This window comes from Phyllobates terribilis, unplaced genomic scaffold (genome assembly GCF_046119375.1).
Source record: "Phyllobates terribilis strain yellow unplaced genomic scaffold, ASM4611937v1 Scaffold_2__4_contigs__length_985480577, whole genome shotgun sequence".
Taxonomy (NCBI): Eukaryota; Metazoa; Chordata; class Amphibia; order Anura; family Dendrobatidae; genus Phyllobates; species Phyllobates terribilis.
Genome location: NW_027362762.1, coordinates 86138930 through 86164582, shown reverse-complemented (window position 1 = coordinate 86164582; position 25653 = coordinate 86138930). Strand labels below are relative to the sequence as shown.

At 45.6% G+C, this 25653-nt stretch overlaps 1 protein-coding gene across 1 annotated transcript in view; it reads left to right on the top strand.

Moving 5' to 3' along the window:
- HEPHL1 (hephaestin like 1) overlaps positions 1 to 25653 on the top strand; it is a 129346-nt gene that overhangs the window by 61050 nt on the left and 42643 nt on the right. The window contains exons 5-8 of the mRNA XM_073662181.1: positions 1527 to 1781; positions 21874 to 22039; positions 22342 to 22481; positions 23733 to 23864. Coding sequence (XP_073518282.1) covers positions 1527 to 1781; positions 21874 to 22039; positions 22342 to 22481; positions 23733 to 23864 — 693 coding nt within the window. The remainder of the gene's footprint in view (positions 1 to 1526; positions 1782 to 21873; positions 22040 to 22341; positions 22482 to 23732; positions 23865 to 25653) is intronic.

The window sequence follows — 25653 nt, the reverse complement described above, 5'->3', positions numbered from 1 at the left end:
CCGGTATCTAAGGGGTAATGTTTCTCCTTGCGAAGAATGACATGTTAAGCATGTCAAAGTGAGGAGACTTTTAAAGCCGCAATGCTCCTCTGGGAAATATGCAAATTGTCTCTTCAGAGAGGAAGAGAACTAGAACTCTAGTGCCACCTATAGGAAGTAGCGAGATGGTTTAGTGAGGGGGTTGGACACGATGGCCCTGGGGGTCCCTTCCAACTCTGACATTCTAGGATTCCATGATTCTAACATTACAAGTATGTATCTGCCTCTCCTTCCTGGGTATCAGTAGTCCAATAGACATATAGTCCCTGGTGGTGAATGGTGCTGTCAGCATCTCTATCCTGGTTGTCATTTGTGGAACCAGCATATTTTTCCTGGTCGTCTGTATTGTATTCAACATCTTTGTCATTGTGGTCTGTGGTCCAGTCAGCATTTCTCTCCAGCTGGTTAGTAGTCAGCATCTGGTGTCAGGCCAATGATCAGCATCTCTCTCCAGTTAGCTAACAGCACAGTCAGCATCTCCTACCTGATGGGCAGTGGTACATTCAGCATCTGTCATCCAATGGTCAGTGGTGTAGTTAGTATCTTTAACCTGGTGGTCTGTAGTATAGTCAACAATCTATGTCATGGTGGTTAGTGGTACATGCAGCATCTTCCTCAAAGTGGTCAGTGTTTGCAGGCAGAATTTCAGTCCTGCTGGTCTGTGGTGTACTCAACATCTGTCTCTCCTAGAGGTCAGTAGTCTGGTGCCTGTTGGTCAGTCATATGAGCAGTTTCTCTCCAATGGTGGTTAATGGTACAGTCAGCATCTTTTTTGTTTGTCAGTAGTACAGTCAGCATCTCTTTGTTGACTGTCAGTAGTACAGTCAGCATCTTTTTCTTGGTTGTCAGTAGTACAGTCAGCATCTCTTTCTTGGTTGTCAGTAGTACAGTCAGCATCTCTTTCTTGGTTGTCAGTAGTACAGTCAGCATCTCTTACGTGATGGTTAGTAATATTCTAGGTTTTCTATATTCTATTTGTGGACAGGTAGTAACTGTCTATGACCAATCACAAAAGGTGTTGTGAGTCTACAGTTTCCCTAATTTTCACCCTTAACCATCACAAGCAGGTACAGACTTTGCTGTAGGAAGATCCTCGGATAGTAATTCTCAGAATAGTCATGCATTGGTGGCAACAGCACTAAAACAGGTAGCCAGGAAAGTAGCCAAGGATCAAAGCCAGAAGAAAACAGGTACCAGATGGGCTATTCAAAGGCCAAGACAGAGGCAGTGTACAAGAAGAAGGCTGAGGTCATGATTCTGGGAGAAAAGGGAGTCAAATCAGGAACAATATTATTATTATTCTTTGTGCTCACTTATATAGCGCCAACATATTCCACGGCGCTTTACAGTGTACCTATTAGTGCTCACAATTTTCAGTACATTTTTGGAGTGTGGGATGACCAGATACACACGAGAAGAACATGCAAACTCCTTACAGATCTGATCTCGGATTTCTGATCTCATGATGTATCTCAATATTTTTTCAGCTCTCAACGGCTATCTATTCGGGAACCTTCCAGCCATGGACATGTGTCTCGGAGACTCGGTGTCCTGGCACTTATTTGGAATGGGTAATGAAGTGGATATCCACTCTGCATTCTTCTATGGTCACACAGTCACCAACCAAGGACACCGGACAGACGTGATCAACCTGTTCCCTGCCACATTTGTCACGGTGGAAATGACCCCATCAATGCCGGGATCGTGGATGTTAAGCTGTCAAGTAAATGACCACATTCAAGGTAAGCATTGGACTAACTGGTTATACCAGAAAACTCTCTGTAATACCTCTAAAAGTAGTACTGAACTGGCGTAAGATTGTTATATAGAATGTTAACCCCATAAGGGAGGCCATAATTGTTTACATACATTTACAGATGTTGGCACTTTTTTCCTTATTGGTTAAATGGTCATTGGTGTTTTGCATAAATTAATGGTACAAGCAAGTATAAGAAACTTTGTAATATGTCTTATCGGAGAAATATAATTCTATCCCCACTTATGAGCCAATTCTTATCCTCCCTTTGTCTTCTGAACTCTTCATTCACTCCGATAAACTGCTAAAATCTGTCTTGCTCAAGACAAGATTAACTCCAAGCTCACTGAGGGATCAGATGACAGCTGTTTATTGAAGTCTGTAAAAAGGAGAGGAGGAGGGAAGAGCAATCAGAAACAGAGGCCGAGAGACACACAGCTGCTGCTGTTTTCTAAAAAGCTTTATCTCATTCCAGAGCTGGTTTCACAGCTACACTGCTCTGTTCTGCTGTATAATGTCTTCCATGCCTCTGCTGCTTCTGGACATGTGCTATGTAGACACAGGATAGAAGGAATCCCTCATGTCTGTGTGTGCTGTGTATAAGAGACATCATAACAGCTAGTCTGCACCCACCAGCTTAGAGACAGCTGTAAATAAGAGGGGGAAAGCCTACGAAGGGGAAAACTGGTGAAAATTTAGGTTACAATTCATATAATATAATTACCAGCAATAGTGTTATTCATGATTCACACACATGACAGCTTACGCTGGAGAGTAACTTGAAAGGTAATGTTTTAAAATAATATCCCGAAAAAAAAAAAAAGTTCTTAGTTCCAAACAGGGGACAAAGTTTGACTAAACATATCAGATGAGGGAACGCACAGCGCTGACGTTTGTGTCCTGCAGCTGCTCCTCTGTGTACTGACTCTGGTAGCACCCTCTGGATTTTCAGGCAGCTCCTAGGTCAACTGCTTCAAAAAACATAAAAACCATTGTTGTATGTCCTTGTGGAATCACGACTTCTCCCTGATCCCTCTGCACCATGCATGGTTCTAATGTGCAAGTACAAATAGTGAGAATAGAAGTGCGCTGCTCCTGGGTCCAACGTGTTACTTTATTAGAAGATTTTTCCTTGCCGCTTTTGAGCTTCCCTATCTGTCATTGTCACACGGGTCTATGCGCTGATCGGAGTAGATACGCTTCGATCAGAGCAAAGACCTGTGTGATAGTGATATAGTGAAGCAGCAGAGCGGCAGGGAAAAATCTACTAATAAAGTAACACATTGGACCCAGGATCAGCGCGCTTCCGATCTCTCTGCCGCTCTTCTACTGTCTGGAGGTTATCAAGAAGTTGAGGTAGTGAAGTAGAACCTGACTACGGAATGAGACTAATCCTAGGTTTTGCTGCAAATATCCCTTAGGGCTCATGCACATGACTGTATAAATTGAATGAATGCCATCAGCAGCATGCATGATTTTCCTCCGAGAATTGGATGTTTATGGGTTGGTGAAAAAAAAAAAAAATCAAACCCTACTTGGATGACATCCGAGTACAATCTGATTTTCACCTACTGACATGATGGAGAAGGTGGAGAAACTTTTTTTTTTTCACTCTACCTCCGAGAAAATCAGATCCCATTCTGATCAACCTCTGGAGAAAAAACCGTCGTATGACCCTAGCCTTAGGATGATCACTTTAATCCATCTGCTCCACAAATACTTTTTTAAAATGCAACTCCTTAAAGGGGTTGACAACCCCTTCTTGAACTAAATATTGGCCCCCGATAAAATAAAAAAACCTTTACTTGCCTCCCGTGCCGATGCCGTTGCAGCTTTGTCGGCACGCGTGGTCACGGGGCTCTGGTGTGGTGGAATGACTCGTGGTGCCCGTCACTGTCCCCGCCTTCGTACGAAATTGAACATGAAGAGTTAGTCAGACATCAACTGCAGCCCAGACTTCCTCTTCATATTCAAAACGTATTAAGGCGGAGACAGTGATGCCAGCACTGATTGGGCGCCGAGCACCATGTGTCATTCCAAAGCACCAGAGACCCGGGACTGGCGTCGGCATTGGAGGTGAGTATAGACTTTTTTTTATTTTATCGGGGCCAAACATTTAGTTCAACAAGGGGTTATGCCAGAAGTGGATAACCCCTTTAAAATGTTTGTACCAAAACCTCCCGGTCTGAATGGAGCAGAGGTCGAGCATGTGCATCTCCAATCCATTCATTCTCAATGAGATTACGCTCAACTATCTCCTGCGGTCCCATTAGGAATGAAAGGAGCGGAGCAGAACTTAGGTAAGGCTGCACTTAGAATATTGTGCACAGTTCTGGGCTCCGGTGCTCAGGAAAGACATATTGGAGCTAGAGAGGGTACAAAGGAGGGCGACTAAGGTAATAAAGGGAATGGAGGGACTAGAATACCCAGAGAGGTTGTCAAAATTAGGCCTATTTACGTTGGAAAAGAGAAGACTTAGGGGAGACCTCATAAACATGTATAAATACATCAGGGGGCAGTACAGAGATCACTCCCATGACCTGTTTATACCAAGGATGGTGACAAAGACGAGGGGGCACACTATGGGTCTGGAGGAAAGGAGGTTCCTGCACCAGCATAGAAGGGGATTCTTTACGGTCAGAGCCGTGAGACTCTGGAACTCTCTGGGAGAGGAAGTGGTGATGTCCAACTCACTTAATGAGTTCAAGAGAGGCCTGGACGCCTTTCTTGAGAACAATAAAATTACATCTTATGCTTAGTGATAGTTAATTAATCCAGGGATTTAATCTGACTGCCAGATTGGAGTCGGGAAGTGAATTTTTCCTCAGTGATGTAAATTGGCCTATACCGCATGGTTTTTTTTTGCCTTCCCCTGGATCAATGCTGCGGAATAGCTGCAGTGCACAAGAAATAGACTGAACTGGATGGACGCTTGTCTTTTTTCGGCCTTATAAACTATGTAACTATGTAACTATGTAGCACATGTTCGACCTCCGCTCAGTTAAGACAGATTCCCATTCTTGGGATTGGTGAAGGTCTTAGGGGTTGGACCACCAGTGATCAGTAATTCGGATAGAGAATAAATAGAAATCTTGGCACAAACCCTTTAAAGGAGTTATCTCAAGTTCAATTAAATGGTTAAAATTTCAAATAGTTGTAAAAGCAAGCTTTTTCATTTAAGTTGACTGCTCATTGCCTAGGTTACCGCCCACCTCTGCAGTCTCAGACTTTGCTGGTTACCTAGGTAAAAAGCACGTGCTGCTAGTAGGTTTTATGCTTTAGGGCCTACAAGTGCTACTCTGAAGCTGGCTGGATCCCCTGCACTTCTCCTATGCTGCAGAGGCAAAGCTATCATTACTAGTACCCTGGGAGAGTGTTCAGTTTGGACCAGTGACGCGACCATTGGTCTGAACTATTCGTTTTCAGGAATGCACTTGTCTCGCCCAGGGGGGATATATGGGGGGGAAACTCGGTACCCGGGCCTTTACCTCCTTGGGATGTCGCGGCAGTCGGCTCCTGGGCCCCTCCTCTGGGTCACTCTTTAAAAGGGGTTTTAGTGTTGTTGTTAACAGTTTGTTTTGTGACGCCACCTGTGGTTTCTGGTAATAGTTACCAGCGCTGCTGCAGACCTCCGGGGGTGATGGGATGGCAGCTTGGATGTTTCTGCTTCCCACAGGCGGAGCGGGCCCCAGGGGCAGAGTTGATAGATGGGATGCAGGTGAGAGATGGCCCGGTCGGGAATGACGGACACGCACACAGGGGATTCGCTTCAGTACCTTTACTGGTGTAACGGCAGGTATGGTCCAGGGTACTTGCTAGGAAGGGTGCACTTCAGGACTCTCCTCAGTGAGTGGGTATAAGGCCTCCTGATCCGTGTCTCCATCTCTCTAAGCTTCCGGCCAGCCTGGAACTTGGCCTGGCTTCTATGTTGCGTTGCTCTCTCACCTGACCACTTGGTAGTAGAACTTTCCTTTGGCATCCACTATCCCTGGACGCCGGGGCCTTCGTGGTTCCTAGTCCTGTATTTGATGGTAGCTTCAGGATGACCAGGGGTCTGGAAGCCTCCTGGTATGCCGGTTGTCCCTACTGGGTGTAGAGAACCCTGTAGGCGCGGACCCGGTGTCCAGACTGTGTCTTGGGGTGAGCCTGTGATGCTCCTCTGCCCCCTCAACTCCTCTCTCCTCTCCTCTAGCCTCGGCCACACTCGGGGCCCTCAACATACACAGCAGCTCACGTGCTGCTCTCAGACTGCTCTCTGACTAACTACTCACTGCCTAACTCCACCCTCCATATATATATCCCTAACAGGGCTCCCTCTGGTGGTCTGAGGTGGAAGGGCGGTGTCTGATTGTAGTGAGCGCCTCTTGTGGAGAAGTCCATCCATGCACCCTTTTGGGTCCTGTGGTACCTGTGGTATCAGGGTGCCACACACTCCTAAAGAAACAATTTAAGAATACTCCTTTAAAGGGGACCAACCATCAGGTCAAAAGTGGACAGTTTTCACTTTTATTTTATTCTCACTGCTCCTCTGAGTATTCCATTTTTTGTTTTCTTTAAATCCGCCATACGGTTCCAGATATATGGACTGTTTTATTTGGTGCTGATTTTTATGGCATTTACCGAGGGGGTGTGGCTCGCATGACACACCCCAGAGGATCCTGTGAGCCACGCCCCTTTAGTATATACAGTTAATATTTGCACTAAATAAAAAAGCCCATATCTCTGGAACCGTATGGCGCATTTAAACAAAATAAAAATGTGAATACTCAGCGGGGACAGTGGGAATAAAATAAGAACAAAAACTGCCCACCTTTGACTTGGTGACAGGTCCTCTACTTTAAGTTATTTCACAATTATTTTTGCTACAGTGATTCAAGATACAGACTTATAATGATATAACAATCACAGTCGCTCATTATATATATTCTTGTCTTGTTTATATGGTTCATTTACCTCTGTGACCAGATGTTACATTGTTCTAAATAGCATCTTACGAAATCTGCATCTGATAATGGGGTTGAATAGCGCACAATTTTGAAGGACAGTCTCTAGTTTTTTTATTTATTGCATCATGTCTTGTTTCACTTCTGTTTTCTCCTGTGCTATTTTCCTATACAATTTCCTAGAACTGCTTGATTCACAGAATCTGTAACTATGAGCAAGATAAAACTTCTCAGGACCACATGCTTCCTTTTTTTTGTGCCGGAAGGCAACACACAGAGACACAAGGCGAGGACAGTCAGATGAATATAAACAGTTTATATATAGATATAACAGGTATTCTAAACAAGGGAATGGCAACAGGGGTAATGAACGGTAATTTGAAATATTAATATAATGCAAAGTCTCTCAAGGTAGTGTGGTGCACCCAATCATGGGAATCACCACGTCAGTTTTTTAACACTGTATATGGCCCTAGCGGGGGTCACCGGTTATTCCCGCTAGGCCGAAAGTCTTTTCCGGACAAAGTCAATCAAATCACGTTTAGCTCCTTCCGCCCAAACCGTTCCCCTCCGAACCTGAATACCTAAACCCAACTGGCCCCGTTCACGTATGCAGCTCCTCTGCTTTCACTGGCGTGACTTTCCTGGCTCAGCCGTCTCCCAACTCCTCTCTTCCGGGCCGATGGAGGCAGTCTCTCAAGCCGTGGATAGGGGGGTCCAGACCTCGTCTGTCGGCGGGCGACGTTGGGTTCCGCAAACTCACTCAGCACCGCAAGCAGGTTCCGACTCTCCTCAGTAGGCACAGCACTCGGGGCACATGTGTGAGGGATCCGGAGCTCATGCACCGGTGTCGGCTGTGGCACCTCGCAGACCTCTGGCTTAGGCCTGCCACGTGGGGCTTCTCAGCACGTAGGGAGCACGTCTGCTCCTCTCTGCTGCTTGGCGCCAAAACCACCTTAGGCTTGGCGCGCTGGCCTTCTATACCCAGGAACTCCTTCCTGGAAGTCACCTGACTGGGTCCAGCGTCTAAATCTGCTCCCCCTTCATCTTCCCTTGCACATCTTGGTTCCGCTTGACTGTGCCTGACGAGCAGATGGCAATCTCTCTCTATCTTTGAAGCATCCTGTAAGAATTCTCTTAAAGGCTCTACTACAGAAAGTTCAGAATTCCCCATGGAAACATAAACTGAAAGGGATTTTTCTAATAAAAAAAAAAGTTTACAGAACACAGGGATCTGTAAGAAAAAGTAATAAAATTATATATATTAACCCACTTTATCCCATGCTGGAGATCTCTTAGTGGAAGCCATGACACCCCATTCTTCAGTCACCTGACCGCTAAGGTCCATGATTGGCTGCAGCGGTCAGGTGACTGGAATGGAACTTCATCGCATGTGACTGTGTTTACAAATACCCTTCCTGTCCTAACAATATAGTTTTCTACAACATATCCTCCTGTTGTCCAGGTAATTAAAAGGTTTACTTATCTTATAAAGTGATGGAAAATCACTGGGCTATGCTCTCATTTTGATGAACCCTTGGTCCTCCAAAAAACCTGAAAATTGCTTAATGCTGCATCCTTTACCTGTTTTAGCCTGGACAGAAATGCTCCAAGCCACCCCCATCGCCCGATTCAAGAGAATATTGCTGTGCAGTGCAAGATCATTACATGGCAGCGCCACCCTTGTCTATAGGATGTGCCTGGAATTGCAGCTCAACTCAAAAAAAAAAAAAAAGTAAAACGTAAAATACTTTTAAAAGTATGAATCACCCCCCTTTTCTCACCCCAAAATAAAGAAATAAAAAAAAAAAACATTTCTGGTATCGTTATGTCTACAAAAGTCCAATCGAAACAAGGAATACCCTTTTAACCTCACAGATAAAAGGTAAGGGTGCCCGTCTCTTAGCCGTGATAAGTGTTAGGCAGGTGCACGGTTTGTAGATTTTTAAGAATTTTTTTATTGACTGCAAACAGAGATCTTAACAATATTGAGGAATTAAAATACAAAATACATTAGAGAGCTGTAGAACTTTTCATTATTTTGTGATTTGGGGAACTGTCCATTTTTCATTGAAGCGTCTCCTGACAAGATACTTGCAGGGGGTCCCACTGCTAGAACCCCCGACTGATCAGCTGTGATCTGTAAGGAAAGGTGGAATCAAGTGTTTAATTTCTCTGCAGCACGACCACAGGTGAAATGAAGTATTACATATTTGCTACTGCCTAGTCCTCCAGAACCAGATACACCATTTATGACCAGAAATCATCTAGTAGGGTATATCGGGGACATGTTTTAACCAGACATCCTCTTTAAGTTCTCCTAACCACGGGCAGTATTTGTGACCACATCCTTTACATTGGTAGTGAATGAGTGAGCAGGTAAGGAGTCTTGTACTTTTTCTGCTCATAAAGAAATTAATCTCCCTCCTCCAGCTGATAGCGGTGGTGATGCCCTGCAGGTCATTGCCCGATATAGTAAAGTGCAGAAGCAGAAATAAACATTCTATTAATATTACTGATAGCGGAAAAAAGCATAAAAATATACAGCAAGGACAGCTTACTATCATGTGGATCCCGTGAAGAATGGGGTCTACAGATGTGGGGGCAGATTATGCAGAAGGAAGGATGGGCAACTATCCAAGACTCATCAATGTGATGGAAACCAAGAGCTCAGCTATGAGAACGTTTATAGCGAGAAACAAATTTTTTTCCTTGTTTTTACTGTCTCGCCCCCCCTGGGGCCTTACTGTCTGGGGCAGTATATATGTATATCACGGTGGCTGGCCCAGGGCGGACAGTGCGCCAAAAAAGGGGGTTTAATAATGTGAAAATAAAAGTTAGTGACGCCACCTGTGGATTCTGGTAAGAGGTTACCAGCGCTGCGACAGTCCACTGAGGCTGGTGTTAGGGGCAGCTTTGATGGGACGGCTCCCCACAGGTGGAGCAGGCCTCAGGGCAGTGTAGAATGAATGGAGGTGGGTGCGCTGGGCGTTGTGGTGCAGGTAGGGAACGATGGCGCAGCCGGAGTAACGGACAGAGACAGGGGGTTTTGCTTCGTTACCTTTACTGGTACAGATGGTAGATATGGTCCAGGGTACTCTAGGTGAAAGGCGCACTTTTGGACCAGTGAGCGGGTATAAGGCCTCCTGTTCCGTGTCTGTCTCTGTGTAAGCTCCTGGCCAGCCTGCAACTGTGCCTAGCTTATGTGTCTTGCTTTTTACTCCACCTGTTGCTCTGAAGTAGGACCTCCGGTTGGTAACCACTTTCCCTGGACGTCGGGGCCTTCGTGGTTTCTGGTCCTGTGAGTCTAGCTTCAGGTCTGCCAGGGACTTGTAGTCCTCCTGGGATTCCGGTTAACCCTACTGGGTGTGAAGGGTCCCTGTAGGCTCGGACCCGGTGTCCGGTAAATATACTGGGGTGAGCCTGGTATGCTCCTCTGCCCCCTATAATCATCAACTTTAACAGAAATAAACTCTTGAAATAGATCACTCTGTTTGTAATGACTCCATATAATATAATGAGTTTCACTTTTTGTTTTGAAGAACTGAAATAAATTAACTTTTTGATGCTATTCTAATTTTGTGAGATGCACCTGTAGTAATAGTAATTCTATTAATAGTAGTAGTGTAGTAGTAGCAGTAGTAATAGTAATTGTATCAGTAGTGCAGTAGTACTAGTAATAGTAGTAACTGTAAAAGTAGTAGTGTAGTAGAAGCAGTAATAGTTATTGTATCATCAGCCAGGGGCTTACATAGAAGTCATGGGGCCCCATAGCAGATGTTTTTTTGCCTCCCCCCCGCCCCCCCAAAAATATATATTTTTAAATAATTGTCGGGGACACAGAAGGGCAGATCTCATAACTTTCCATCCCTTACATAGTAATTTTCCTCCTACTGAAATCCTAGATTCCTCTTTCATTGCCCCCATAAAGTATGATGCCAACAAAAGTGCCCCCCAAACACAGTATGATACCCCCATGGTGAATTCCTCCACATTAGCATCCACATTCACAGTATAATGATGACCCTACTGTACCCCACCTCAACTCCCGAGACAAAGTGTGGTGACCCCAACACAGTATGATCTCCCAACTGTGACCCTCACACGGATCTCCATGCAATATAATGGGCCTACATATAGTATAATGGCCCCACGCTATATAATGGCCGCATTAGCCCTCCAAACAGTATAATGGCCCCCACATAGTATGATGGACCCCACACAAACCTTCACACTGTATAATTGTTTGCATACAGTATAATGGCCCCCCACAAAGCCCTCCAAATATTATAATGGCCCTACATAACCTTCCACATAGTATAATGCGCTCCCCATAATCCTCCATATAGTATAATGCACTCCCCATGGTCCTCCATACAATATAATGCACTCGCCATGGTCTTCCATACAATGTAATGCACTCCCCGTAGTCCTCCCTACAATATAATGCACTCGCCATGGTCCTCCATACAATATAATGCACCCCCATGGTCCTCCATATAATATAATGCACCCCCAATGATCCCCCATACAATATAATGCGCTCCCCATGGTCCTCCATATAATAAAATTCTCTTCCTGCGGTCCTCCATATTATATAATGCACTCGCCATGGTCCTCCATAGCATATAATGCACTCGCTATGGTTCTCCATAGACTATAATGTACTCCCTATGGTCCTCCATACAACATAATGCACTCGCCATGGTCCTCCATATATTATAATGTACTCATTATGGTCCTCCATGTAATATAATGCGCCCCCCCCATGGTCCTCCATAGACTATAATGTACTCCCCATGGTCCTCCATACAATATAAGGCATTCCCCATGGTCCTCCATACAATATAATGCACTCCCCATAGTCCTCCATACAATATAATGCACTCCCCATGGTCCTCCATACAATATAATGCACTCCCCATGGTCCTCCATACAATATAATGCACTCCCCATGGTCCTCCATACAACATAATGCACTCACAATGGTCCTCCATACAATATAATGTACTCCTCATGGTTCTCCGTGCAATATAATGCATTCCCCATGGTCCTCCATACAATATAATTTTCTCCCCATGATCCTCAGTACAATATAATGCACCCCCTATAGTCCTCCATACAATGTAATGCATTCCCCATGGTCCTCCATACAATATAATGCTCTCCCCATGGTCCTCAATACAATATAATGCACCCCCTATAGTCCTCCATACAATATAATGCACTCCCCATGGTCCTCCATACAGTATAATGCACTCCCCGAGGTCCTCAATACAATATAATGCACTCCCCATGGTCTCCATGCAATATAATGCAATCCCCATGGTCCTCCATACAGCATAATGCACTCCTTATGGTCCTCCATAGAATATAATGCACTCCCCATGGTCCTCCATACAATATAATGCACTCCCCATGGTCCGCCATACAATATACTGCACTCCCCATGGTCCTCCATACAGTATAATGCACTCCCCATGGTCCTCAATACAATACAATGCAATCCCCATGGTCCTCCATACAATATAATGCACACCTTATGGTCCTCCATACAATATAATGCACTCCCCATGGTCCTCCATACAATATAATGCACTCCTTATGGTCCTCCATACAATATAATGCACCGCCCATGGTCCTTCATAGATGCTTTCACCCCATCATTCTGTGTGGGCGGGCAGTGCGGGCAGACAGTGCAGGTGCTGACGAGCGGAGGGGGGACCCGGTGCAGCCACCAGGGCCCCCCCCCCCCGGCTCATGAGCCCCATAGCAGTGGCGTGGCCTGCCGCCATTGACGGTACTAAATTGTCTGTAATATAGTAACACTACTAATAGTACTAATTAAACCAAACAGATATAGGACAAGCATATAGCATATATCTATTAATAGTAGGTTTAGGATATACTCAAATCAATATATATATATATATATATATATATATATATATATATACGTATGCAGCTTGTATTGTGAAACAAGTGATAGCTCTGTTTACCCTCCTTTCACGACATCCACTGTAAATATGTGGCGGATATCAGTTGCTCATGTGTGGAGCAGGCAACAAATAACAGACCTAGTATCGCCATATCTGCAAAAGTCCAATATATGAAAATAGAAAATGAATTGGCCAAAATGGTAAACGTTCTAAAAAAAATCACAACGCCAGAATTTACATTTTTCAGGCACCGCACCTACCACCCTCAACCCCAACTCCCAAAAAGAAGCAAATAAAAAGCAACCAAAACACTGTACGCACCTAAAATGGTACTAATGAAAAGGTGCTATTTTTAACTCTTTAATAACCTGGCAAGTTTACTGTTTTGCTTTTCCGTTTCTTTCCTTGCTTTCTTCCAAGGCGATAATGTCTGTGACGCGCCCCCTGGGCCATGCTCGGGGAATACTCGGAGCCGGATCTGATAGGGGTAGTAGTCCTCGTGGCGACGATCCGGTCCGTGCCCAGGGTGTCAAACCAAGTGGCACAATTTAGTATAAGAGGTTATAGTGTTCGACTACGCCACCCGTTGAATGCGGTTATGAAACCGCCGCTGCAGGGCAGACCGCTGAGGCCGGTGGTATGGTTGTGCAGCGTAGTTGGAACAACCCCCAACGGGAGAGGTATAGCCTCAGGGCATCAGGTGAAGCGGGTAATGATGATAGTGGTGTTGTGGTAGTTCCCGCACTAATGGTGCTGGTGCGACAAGGAACCTCAGAGACGTGTGGTGCAGTTTCAAAAGCTTTACTCACAGTTGTTGCTCCGGTCACTTCGGCCGAGAGTGACCACCCGAGCCGTGCTGCGCCCACCAGGTGCGGGACTCGGCCAACTCCCAGGCAATTCCAGAACGTGGTTCAGAGCTCCCTTCTCTTCCTCTCTACTGGCCGTCCCCACCAGGGACCCACCTCTGTCCGGCTTCCTCAGGCCTTCTGGCGACGAAACCTCTCCCGATTTCCCTGACCCTATATGGCGTGCCTTCCTGGTGGATATGGCGAGGGGTCGCGCCAAGACTTGACCACGACCTCCGGTTCCTGGCTAAGGATAATTGGCCTCCACCAGTTTGGGATCCGGTACCCTGCTCGGCCAACCCTTCACCCGTTATCTCGTGGGATCTTAGGGTTCCCTCTTTACTTGCGTCTCTGGGCCTTTCCCTGTGTTCCTGTTCCAGAGCTGGGCCCGGACTGAGCCACAGCTCCCTGTCAGCCCTCTCTGGCTGAACTCTCTCTGCTTCTCCTCCAGACTGAACTCCCCTTCCTCCTAGATGGTGCCCACCTTTTTCTACTTCCTTCTGACACCCGAGCCCAGGTGACTAGCACCCAATGGGCTCCTACCTATGCCCAGAGTCCCTCCCCTCTCTGCTCCTACACCACTGGGATATTCCTCCCCCCTCCCCACTCCAGCCAGGGACAGACGCTGTCGTACCTGCACATCTATCTGGTGGGAGTACCGTAGATCTGTCCCCCGGAAATGGGGTGAGTGTAGTGTATGCAGCTAACTGAGCCCCGCTCCACACTCCATCCTTACCCGGGAGTGGAATATCACACCTCTGGTTCGAGGTGCAACACTCCTGCAGCAGCCGAGTCCTCGGGGTGCTACATTCCCCCCTGGTAAATCACAGCACGTCCTCGGGCTGGAAAAGAGCAAAGACAATAGTAAACATACAAAAATTTTAAAGTGTACACTTACATATAAGATATATCAACTTTTCAATCATCCCTTGATGGGAGGTCCTTTTCTCTTTAACGTTACTGGTCAAAACTACCGGAACTCTTTTAGCATATAACACATTATAGAACATCACAGGTAACTTTTACATTATTATTCTAGCAGCATTTAAACTTTCAATATAAAACTTTTTCAAGTAAAACATTCTCATATAAAACGTTCTTCACAAACACATTCTTGATCTCTGGCCACGGCGCAACTTGTGACCAGGTAAAGTGCAACAGTCACTAATTCCGAGGTAGAAAAACAGTTCTTATAAAACCAGTAAGGGGCGCTTAAGGAAGCGCAACTATGTACAAGGGATATGGCCGCTCACAGTCCTCGGCCTAATAAAACAAAGGGTGGCTGTTCTCAGTCCCCAACCAGGTTAGGGATTAGGGCAAACCAGTCAACAGTTTCAAAACAGTCCCAACGGGGACCACAGTTCAATTGGCAGCAGGTCGGGTACCCTAACGGGTAACTATATACAGTCCTTCGTTCACGCTACTTCCCTTCAGTAGCTATGTCCTCTCTGTGCTCCCTCCTGAGGGTAGTCTTCAGACCCGTCCGGGTCCTCTTGGCTTTCCTCGTACTGCAACTCCTCCTCAGTTAGCCGGTGTACGTGAAGGGCGTACGGCCCCTTGGCACACTCATGCCAGGTGAAGGTGACCACGTCACCCGGGTAGAGATCACGTCCACGGTGTCCTTCAGGTAGGTGGCTCTCGACATCCCTGCGGGTAACAAAGACGTCGCCGGGAGCTCGGTGGTCCCGGATAAAGCCCCAGCCATGCTCTAGTTGGAACTTTATTACGGTCCCGTTGGCGCGGGGACCGTGGGCCGTATGGGGGTTTTGTCGGGCCCTACGCTTCTGTTCCGTGCTTCGGGCCTGCAGCTGTTCCTTGCGGATCCGCCTCTCTCGCCGTTCTCTTCCAAAGACCTCCAGCTGTTGACGACAGCACTCCTCACGCCGGGCTGCGTCCGCCCGGGTCTCCTGGGTGAACCCCATGAGGTTCTCACCGGTCGGATCTCATTCAAATTGGGCGTCCTCTAACGGGAGCGGAGCAATTTTGGCGGGCGCCGGGGCCGGGATCAGAGGCTCACACAGGGGCCGTTCCCTCCGGAGTCGGGGGTTGATGTACTCCGGTGGCCACACCAAGGGCAGCCCGTCCGGGCTGGTATGTTGCGCGAAGAGATCTGCGCCCAGGGGTGGCACTGTGGAGGTGGAGGGCGCTGTGGGGGCAGCGGCGCCCGGGTTCACCAGGCCTTGCGACCAGGCCGGTGGCACTTCCTGTTTTGCCGCGCTCAGGGTCGAGGGGCGGGGCGTGAAAGGGGGCGTGACCGCGGCTCCTGCCGCTTGAGGCCTAGTTGGGGGCAGTGGCGGTGCGGCAACAGGCGCGGTGAGTAGGACTTCGGGCTCTGCGACGGGGAGCTGGGGCAGGCTTATGGCTACTCGGCTCGGGGTAATGACGTCCCTATTACCTGCTTCCATCCCTGCGGCTCCCTCCGCGGCGTCGTCTCCGGCCTTCGTCCCTCCTGCACCATCCTCAGGGGCAGACATGCTCCACGTTGCGGGTAGCGCCCCCTGCTGGCGGGTTCCAGCCTGCCGGGCCATCTCCCTTCTCCATTCGGCCAGCGCTTCCTGCTGCGCTCGGGCCATCTTCCGGGCCAAGTCCTCCAGCGCAGCCTGTGCCCGCTCCCGTTCTCTGGGGAGCTGTGCCAGGATCTCCACCAGGCTGTCTGGGGTGGCGGCCTGCAGCAGGCTCCGGACCACGGGGTCGGCACTGCTCGATGCTTCCTCCATCTCCGGGTGCGGTCTGTCCAGATTGATCCAGGCCGCGCCCAGCCCCTCAGTTTTGTTCCCCATCCGCCCCCATTGGGAGTGGCCCCGGGGCAACTTAGCGACAGTCAGTTTCAGGGGCAGCCCCCCCACTCTGATGGACATCTCCATTGTTGCAGTCTCGGCTGGTGGGGGCGGTCTCCTCCTTTGGCGCCACTCTGGGACCATGCCCACGATGGGAGGTGGCCTCTTGCCACCCTCTGGCACCCCCACAATGGCGTCCGCTCTGCCAAGGCGGGAAAACGTCCAAGATGGCGGGAGTCGTCCCCTGATGGCGGGAAACTCCGCGGATGGCGGGCAAAAGCTGCAGATGGCGGGCAAACGGCGGGAAACGACCCGAGATGGCGTCCGATGGCGGGAATCCTCTGGAATTGGCGGGAGACTTCTTTTTGAGGTACATGTGAACTTTTCTTCAGGCACGCAGTACCCGGTGGTTGCGGGCATGAGATCCTGCCGACTACGCCAAAGTTGACGCGCCCCCTGGGCCATGCTCGGGGAATACCCGGAGCCGGATCTGATAGGGGTAGTAGTCCTCGTGGCGACGATCCGGTCCGTGCCCAGGGTGTCAAACCAAGTGGCAGAATTTAGTATAAGAGGTTATAGTGTTTGACTACGCCACCCGTTGAATGCGGTTATGAAACCGCCGCTGCAGGGCAGACCGCTGAGGCCGGTGGTATGGTTGTGCAGCGTAGTTGGAACAACCCCCAACGGGAGAGGTATAGCCTCAGGGCAGCAGGTGAAGCGGGTAATGATGATAGTGGTGTTGTGGTAGTTCCCGCACTAATGGTGCTGGAGCGACAAGGAACCTCAGAGACGTGTGGTGCAGTTTCCAAAGCTTTACTCACAGTTGTTGCTCCGGTCACTTCGGCCGAGAGTGACCACCCGAGCCGTGCTGCGCCCACCAGGTGCGGGACTCGGCCAACTCCCAGGCAATTCCAGAGCGTGGTTCAGAGCTCCCTTCTCTTCCTCTCTACTGGCCGTCCCCACCAGGGACCCACCTCTGTCCGGCTTCCTCAGGCCTTCTGGCGGCGAAACCTCTCCCGATTTCCCTGACCCTATATGGCGTGCCTTCCTGGTGGATATGGCGAGGGGTCGCGCCAAGACTTGACCACGACCTCCGGTTCCTGGCTAAGGATAATTGGCCTCCACCAGTTTGGGATCCGGTACCCTGCTCGGCCAACCCTTCACCCGTTATCTCGTGGGATCTTAGGGTTCCCTCTTTACTTGCGTCTCTGGGCCTTTCCCTGTGTTCCTGTTCCGGAGCTAGGCCCGGACTGAGCCACAGCTCCCTGTCAGCCCTCTCTGGCTGAACTCTCTCTGCTTCTCCTCCAGACTGAACTCCCCTTCCTCCTAGATGGTGCCCACCTTTTTCTACTTCCTTCTGACACCCGAGCCCAGGTGACTAGCACCCAATGGGCTCCTACCTATGCCCAGAGTCCCTCCCCTCTCTGCTCCTACACCACTGGGATATTCCTCCCCCCTCCCCACTCCAGCCAGGGACAGACGCTGTCGTACATGCACATCTATCTGGTGGGAGTACCATAGATCTGTCCCCCGGAAATGGGGTGAGTGTAGTGTATGCAGCTAACTGAGCCCCGCTCCACACTCCATCCTTACCCGGGAGTGGAATATCACACCTCTGGTTCGAGGTGCAACACTCCTGCAGCAGCCGAGTCCTCGGGGTGCTACATCTGTATATTGTCTGAATTGTAAAGCGCCTCGGAATATGTTGGTGCTATATAGATAAAAAGATTATTATTATTTTAACTTTTCTTATTTTCCCTTAGACATAGCCGCATGAGAAATCGATTTTTTACAAGCTGTAGTTTTAAATTACTCCATTCATTTTGACACACAATATACTGAAGAAATTAAAAAGAAAAATGCATTTATGGTTTTATGGGTCTTGCTTTTATGACATTCATTGTGTGGATAAAAAAATGACCTGGAAATATGATTCTCCAGATCAGTATGATTACAGCAATGCCAAACTTGTGAGCATAACTTAAATATACTTTGAATATTCTTGCCATTGATATCAATGGATAAGCATGCCTCTAGTGCATTTTTTCAATGCTTTTCTGCCTTAAAAACAGCTTCAAATATGACGAGTGAATGATAAAAAGCGGATACAAGCCCCCCATGCACAAAAAACTGCATCAAAATCCGCAACAACAGAAAATGCTCAAAAAAAAAAATCCCTGTTGTCTTGTTGAACGGCCCTATTGAATGTTGAATGTTGTAGTAGAATACACCGTGCAAAGCGTTATTTCTCCTGGTGGTGGCGCTGCAGAGGAGATGGACACTTGCTGCACAGATTAAAGATGATCAAGGGGGGTTCAAGCATGGGGGCACCCTGTAATCGGCTTACTGTCTAATATTAAGTTATTGACCAACCCTTTAAGACATTATCCAGATTCATTATGAAATGGAGATTGAGCAATTACGTATTATTCCTGGAATTTAAGGAGCGGACGTTCCGCAGTGTGACATATAATGTGCTTACAATAAAATACACAGGACTGTAACATCTGAAGAGAATAATATATCTGAGTCCATTTTCCTGCATCGGTAAATGATGAAGTGATAAGAACCGGCAGCCTGATAATCTGCAGTAATCTCAGCGGAGAATATCAGCAGTCTGCACAGTATCTCATGAATATATGGATACAGATGATGGTCTGTGCAATCACTGCCGATGACTGGCACAGACCGACAACCGAGCTCCTGCTGGGGTCAGAGATAACTCTGGTGGAGCTGTTAACCCCCTGAGATGCTGCGGTCAATAGTGATTGCAGCATCTAAGTAGGTTGGTTATCATAGAGAAGGAGCTCTTCTTTCTATCATTCAGTAACAATGGCCTCCAGGTCTGCGGTGGATAAATGCCTTGGTAAGACTTCATATATCAGTTGATTACCAACAAGGCGGTAATGCTTTAGGCCATGTTCACACGTTCAGTATCTAGTCAGTTTTTTACCTCAGTATAAGCCAAAACCAGGTGAGGAACAATCAGAGGAAAAGAAACTCGTCACCACTTCTGTATTTATCACCCCCTCCTGGTTTTGTCTTACAAATATTGAGTTAAAAAACTCACCAAATACTGAACGTGAGAACGTGGCCTAAGTGTACTACTACTAAAGCATCAGGCCACGTTCACACGTGGTTAATGGTTAAATAAGTGTTAAAGTCTATTTAACCCCTTTACGACCTATGGCGTATAAGTGCTTCATAGGTCGTCTTGCCCTGTTTGATGCGGGCTTCGGCGCTGAGCCCGCATCTTTTACAGCATATGACAGTTGATTTCCTCAGCTGTCATGTGCCCCTAAAAGACGCGTGTGGAATCGCGATCCACCCGCGGCTGTTAACATGTTAAATTCCGCTGTCAAACTCATTTAACATGGCCGCGCCGGATGCGCGTCACTGGCTGCGCTCATCGGCGCCTCTGTCGGATGATCGCAGCTTCTAGTCTCCCACGGAGACTATTGAAGCCAACAAAAAGTAAAAAAAATAAAAGTTTTTAAAAATGTATAAAAGTTTGAATCACCCCCTCTTTTTGCCCAATTCAAATGAAAACAATTCAAAAAAATAAAAAATACATATATTTGATATCACCGAGTTCAGAATCGCCCGATCTATCATTATATAAAATGAATTAATCCGATTGGTAAACGTCGGAACGAGAAAGCAAATCAAACCTCCAGAATTCCGTTTTTTTTTGGTCGCTGCAACATTAACGGGTTAATATTCATTTGAAATTTGAAATTTAATAACATGATCATCCAATAAACTAATAATGTTCCAAATCTTCATCACAGAAAATGTTAAATGATAAAATTCTATCTGATCTAGACTAGTAGAAATCTAGAAGACTACTGCATACCCACTTATTATAGAGGTCACTATTTGAACAGTATGCAGTAAGCATTAACTTAATAGGGCCAATTCTTGATTTGTGATTTTTTTTTTTTTAGTCCCTTTTCTTTTTTTTTTATCTTTCGTTTTTCGTTCACTTTTTTTTTTTACACCAAAGTCTTCAAAATGCCGCATGTGGTACATAAATCGAAAATGCTCTTCATTTTTGTCTTTTACCTTTTTTTTGCACCTTTTTAGTACAAGAAGTCGCAAAATTTCCACAAAAATTACAGTCATACATAAAATCACCGCAGAGAGAGAGAGAGACTGTATTACATAATGTTATCAATCACATTTTTAAAAAGTCTCAATTTATGAATCAGCCTGAATATATTTGGAAACTCCAAACCCACAATGGTGAATTTAAAAAGCAAAAACAAACAAGAGAACAGACTTTAAAAAAGGAACAAATTAAAATAAAGAACTGAAAAAAAGCTAAAATGACCAAAAAACTAGTATAAAAAAAGAACAAACACAATATTATGAGCCATCGCGGGCAGGGTCCTCTCTCCTCCTGTACCAGTCAGCGACTTCTGTTGTCTAAGATTATTGCAATTGTTTTTGCTATATATATATCCCTTTTCACATGTAAAACGCCATGGAATAAATGGCGCTATAATAATAATAAATAACAATAATAATAATAATAAGGTACTGGGCCCAAAGTCTATGTCGGGAATTTGGAGTTCTGTATCAGAAAAACAGAGCCTCTCCCAAGTGCAGATCTCACTTTAGCCCCTTTAGTACCAAACCAATTTTTGCCATTCTAGGGTTAATCCCATCTGATCCATGCAAACATGCATATTTTTTTTTATTTAAGTATTGCAAAATTCACAAATTTGTACTAAAAAAAATTAGCTTTAATCGCCATTTTCCAAAACCCATAACATTTGTATTTTTTGGTTGATGGAGATGAGTGAGGGTTCATTTTTTCCATGGTGACCTTGATGTTTTTATTGATACTATTTTGGGGTAGATACGACACTTTGATTTTTTTTTGTGGAGTTATTGCAACCAAAAAGCAAAACCCGCAATTCTGGCGTTTTGATTTTATTCTCTTTATGAATTTTACAGATCGGGTTAACAAATTTTATATTTTCGTAGATTGGACTTTGATACCAAATAGGTTTATTTTTTTTATTGTTAACTAGAGAAAAAAGGGTGATTTAAATTTTTATCTATTTTTTATTTATTTATTACTTTACTAAATTTTTTTTTTTTTCGATTTGTTAGTCCCTTTAGGGGACTTGAACCTGCAATCATCTGATCACTTCTACACACAGCATTGCTGTATATAGTAAAAAATCACAATCTCCTATGATGCCCAGACACAGGCTGGACGTCATAGAGGAGATCACGACAGACACAGGGACGTTCAGCCGTCCCTCGACTGTCATAACAACCCATTGGCTCCCTGCGATTGTGTTGCCGGGAAGCCAATGGACGCACAAACTGACGTCCGGGTTGGATCGTGGCACTCAAATGCCATTGTCAGCAATTAACAACGGCATTTAAGAGGTAAACGGCAGTGATCGATATTGTTACAGGCAGATATCCGTTATGTATCCGCTAGCCGGCACGTGGAGATATTCATCACGGGTCGTTAAGGGGTTAAAATTAAATTTTCTCTTTTTTAGTACATCTAAAATGTTGTGTTAATTCATTTCTTAACATATTTTTTTACAGCTGGAATGATGGGGCTGTACAATGTGGGAACCTGTGGACACTCTCCTGCAGCTTTGACATCTGGTGATGTGAGAAAATACTTTATTGCTGCTGAGAAAGTCATGTGGAATTATGCACCAAACAATTATGACAGATTCACACATAAAACTTTAACTGATCCAGACAGGTAAGGCTGAATATTCTGCTAATGTATCATTTTAAATTGTTAATGTATTGTAATAACATGATATTATAATAATAAAATTATTAATATTTCTCTTTGTAATAATGCACTTCACCTGTAATACCTCACATGACCACATGGTGTGCCGTTCATAATTCCATGAGTCTAAAGCACTTCTGTTTATAAATAAAAGGCTCAATTTACTGAAGCGCCACCTGCTGATAGAAAGAAAGAGTTATTTGAGATCCAGCATTTTTTGTGCATGCTACTTACATTTATAAATGCACATTTCTTTTGTTTTACAGCCATCCTGCAACTTTTTTTATAAAGAGCAGTGACCGGATTGGAGGTTCTTATTGGAAGGTGCATTACACGGAATACACAGATGAATCATTTAGTGTCAAGAAGACTCAATCTAAAGCTGAGGAACATCTTGGAATTTTGGGTGTGAACAGGAGAATTATTTTTATTTCTAGATTCTTTACACTAATATTACCCCTGGACTGTCATTTTTTAAACAACTGAAATAGGTCTTAACTTCCATGTAGTCTCATTTCATTCTATATTTATATTGGCCGAAGCTCCATTTGTTTCATGCAGGGCTAAAACATTCTGGCAGGCACCACTAGGGGGAGCTGATTGCATACTGCTTTTACACAGCCAAAACACAATAATAAAACAGTTTACAGTAAGTCATTTAACTCCCTCTAGTGGTAAAACCAGGGAGACAAACTTTTTTGTTAATTTTTTTCCACTTAAAGGGAATATGCCAGCAGGATTTCCAAACGAAACGAAATGTGCATGTAGCTCTTTCAGAGACAAGTCCAGCAATACCTTTACATGGCCAGACTGTTCCTCCGTTACTGAGAAATCAGCGTTTGAATTAATAAGCAAATGAGGCTGAAGAGCTATGGTAGATCTGAAGCTTATGTCACTCCAGCTCAATTCCCTGCCCAGTGCCGCCCCCTCCTGCTTGACTGACAGCCTCTTTGTGTGACTTCAGGCAAAATAGTCATCAGTGAAGCAGGATGAGATGGCACTGGGTGGGGAATAGAGCTGGAGTGACAGAGACTTCAGATCTACCATAGCTCTTCAGCCTCATTTGCATAAAAACTAAAATACTGATTTCTCAGAAAAGAGGAAAGGACTGGTTATGTAAAGGTTTTGCAGGACTTGTCTTTGGAAGAGCTATATGCACATATAAATAGTTGAGGTGTGAGATCCTGCTGACCGATTCAATTGATTTGATTTAGATTTTTCTTCATTCACTTTGCATTTCATTAATTGATAAAAAAGAAACTAACTCATCTATTTTTGAGAGCATTCATACTCTGCAGTATTTTTTACACACCTACCTAAAGCAGTACTGTATATGCTATATGTAAATTTCTTGCTTCCAGTCAAGTGGGTGGTGCTTTATCACAGACCACTCAGCTTTTAGTCACACCCACGAGGTTTGATTGATGCCCAGAAGACTCAATAGCCATTGTATCACAAGGACCGCCATTTATTTTGATGGCCACCACTTAATACTACATTTCCCCTGACTCTTCGTGACTTTCCCGGGGACATTGCCCTTACGATGTATTCTGAAAGGGAGTGATAACCCCTTTAAGTATTCCAAATTTTTGAACTTTTATAGTTTAGAGATTTGGGTAAGCAATTTGAGGAATTTTAATGTTTGATTTTTTTTTAGGTCCGGTCATCAAAGCTGAAGCGGGAGATACCCTTGTGGTGGTGTTTTCTAATAAAGCTGACAGGAACTACAGTATGATGCCTCACGGACTGTCCTTTGGGAAAGAATCAGAGGGTGCACCATACGTAGATGGTATGTTTCCTCCATTTAAAGTTGTATACATCTATTGGGAGACCACCACTAATATAATCTATGTCAAGTCCCTGTAATACTGAATAAACCCATGTCTCCATTTAAGCAATCCATGTTTCTGTTACAGAGAAATTCCTTGTCCAATTTTTATGCTAATGAGCTGCAAGTGTAGGGGGCTTGGCCTTGCATTTACAGCTCTCCGTCCTCTCCCCTCTTTTCCCACCCACCGCCAGCCTCCTGTCACTGACTAACAGGTCACTCCTGACCAGCTCCCACACCCGAGATCTCATGCAAGCATCATCATTCCTGCCTGCAGCACATGTGTAATGTGCGCGGGATGATAGTCATGGTCGAGGGGCTGTGTTCCCACGCCATGGCACCCCACAAATAAACAGTGTCCCTGTCCATCAATGTTGTGCTTTGTGCAGTGTGGTGTACTCACTTTCAGGCCGGAGGCCTCTGCTGCATCCACGTCCTTTGGTCCAGGAACAGCTGCACACAAATCAGGGGACACTTGTTTCTTAACAACCAGTTCAAATTTACTTAACAGTCTGAGTTCAATTGATGATACAGCACAGTACGTTTCCATGTTCTCTGTTTGTTCAGCCTGAGCTATCCCTTCGTTTCCAGGCTCCTTCAGCCCCCGGGATACTCTGTCCGGCTCCGCAGTATTAACAAGACCCGTCCCGTCTCCCTCACGCGTTTCCCTGTCTGGCTTCCTCTGTATAGAAGGGAATAAGGCACATTTCCCAGTGCCTAGTTTGTGCCGTAGGCCATTGGACGTTACAGGAATGTCAGCGGAAGATAGTTGCTGACGTTCTCATACTGCCAGAACAGTGCATACTTCTCATGACCTCCAGCCCTCTGGCCTTGAACTCTTACTCAAACGTTATCGTGCTCTCAATCTAATCTAACCAGGGAGTGCCCCTTTTTTAATATGACCCACCCCTCCCATGCTGGGCTGGTCCCAAAGATATTAACCATATCTAAGCCTGTGTTCTACTTGCTATAACTAACATTCCCACCACTGCATATTTCCCTTTTTTACTCTAATCGATCACCTCTATACTATACCTTATGTCCTCATGTATCTAAAGTCACTAGCTATCTCTGACTTAAGCATTAAGCTGTATCCTATACTTTCCATATATCTTATACACTAATAACATTGTACATTAATCACCATACATTAGAAGAGCCGCATAACTTAATGCCTATAAGGTTCTATGCACTTTTCATCTTACACTGCTAAGAAAATACAATAAAATCACATATTTGAATACACTTCTTGTAAATGTTGTTTTCAGGGGGAGAGGCATATGACAGTCCCTGTAACACCCTTACATATCTTACATCTTGAGTATATTCCGAGAGCTGGACTGTGCATGTACCAGACTGGATAGTAGCCTTGAGAACAGCCTTTGCCTGACCTCATCCCCAGCTCCTCTTTAGGTGCTTTGTCATCATTGTGTCATGAGTGACGTGCATGTGACATTCGCACCGGATAATTAAAGAAGAGCCGATGGCCACAGATTATCAAGGTGGATGCTAGGCCTATCCGGCAAAACAATTCTCACCCATCACTAGGATGGAGCACTTGCTGGAGCACTTCCGGTGTTCAGTTTAGGTTCCAATAGACCAGCCGGATAGTCACAACCTACAATATCAATTTACGAGTTCTGGAGAAACCCTTTAGACCTAATTTTAATAAAATGAGAAAATCTATGATGGAGCAACTCTACCTCTAATTTTATTTGAAATCTATATGTCATCTTACTTAATCATCATG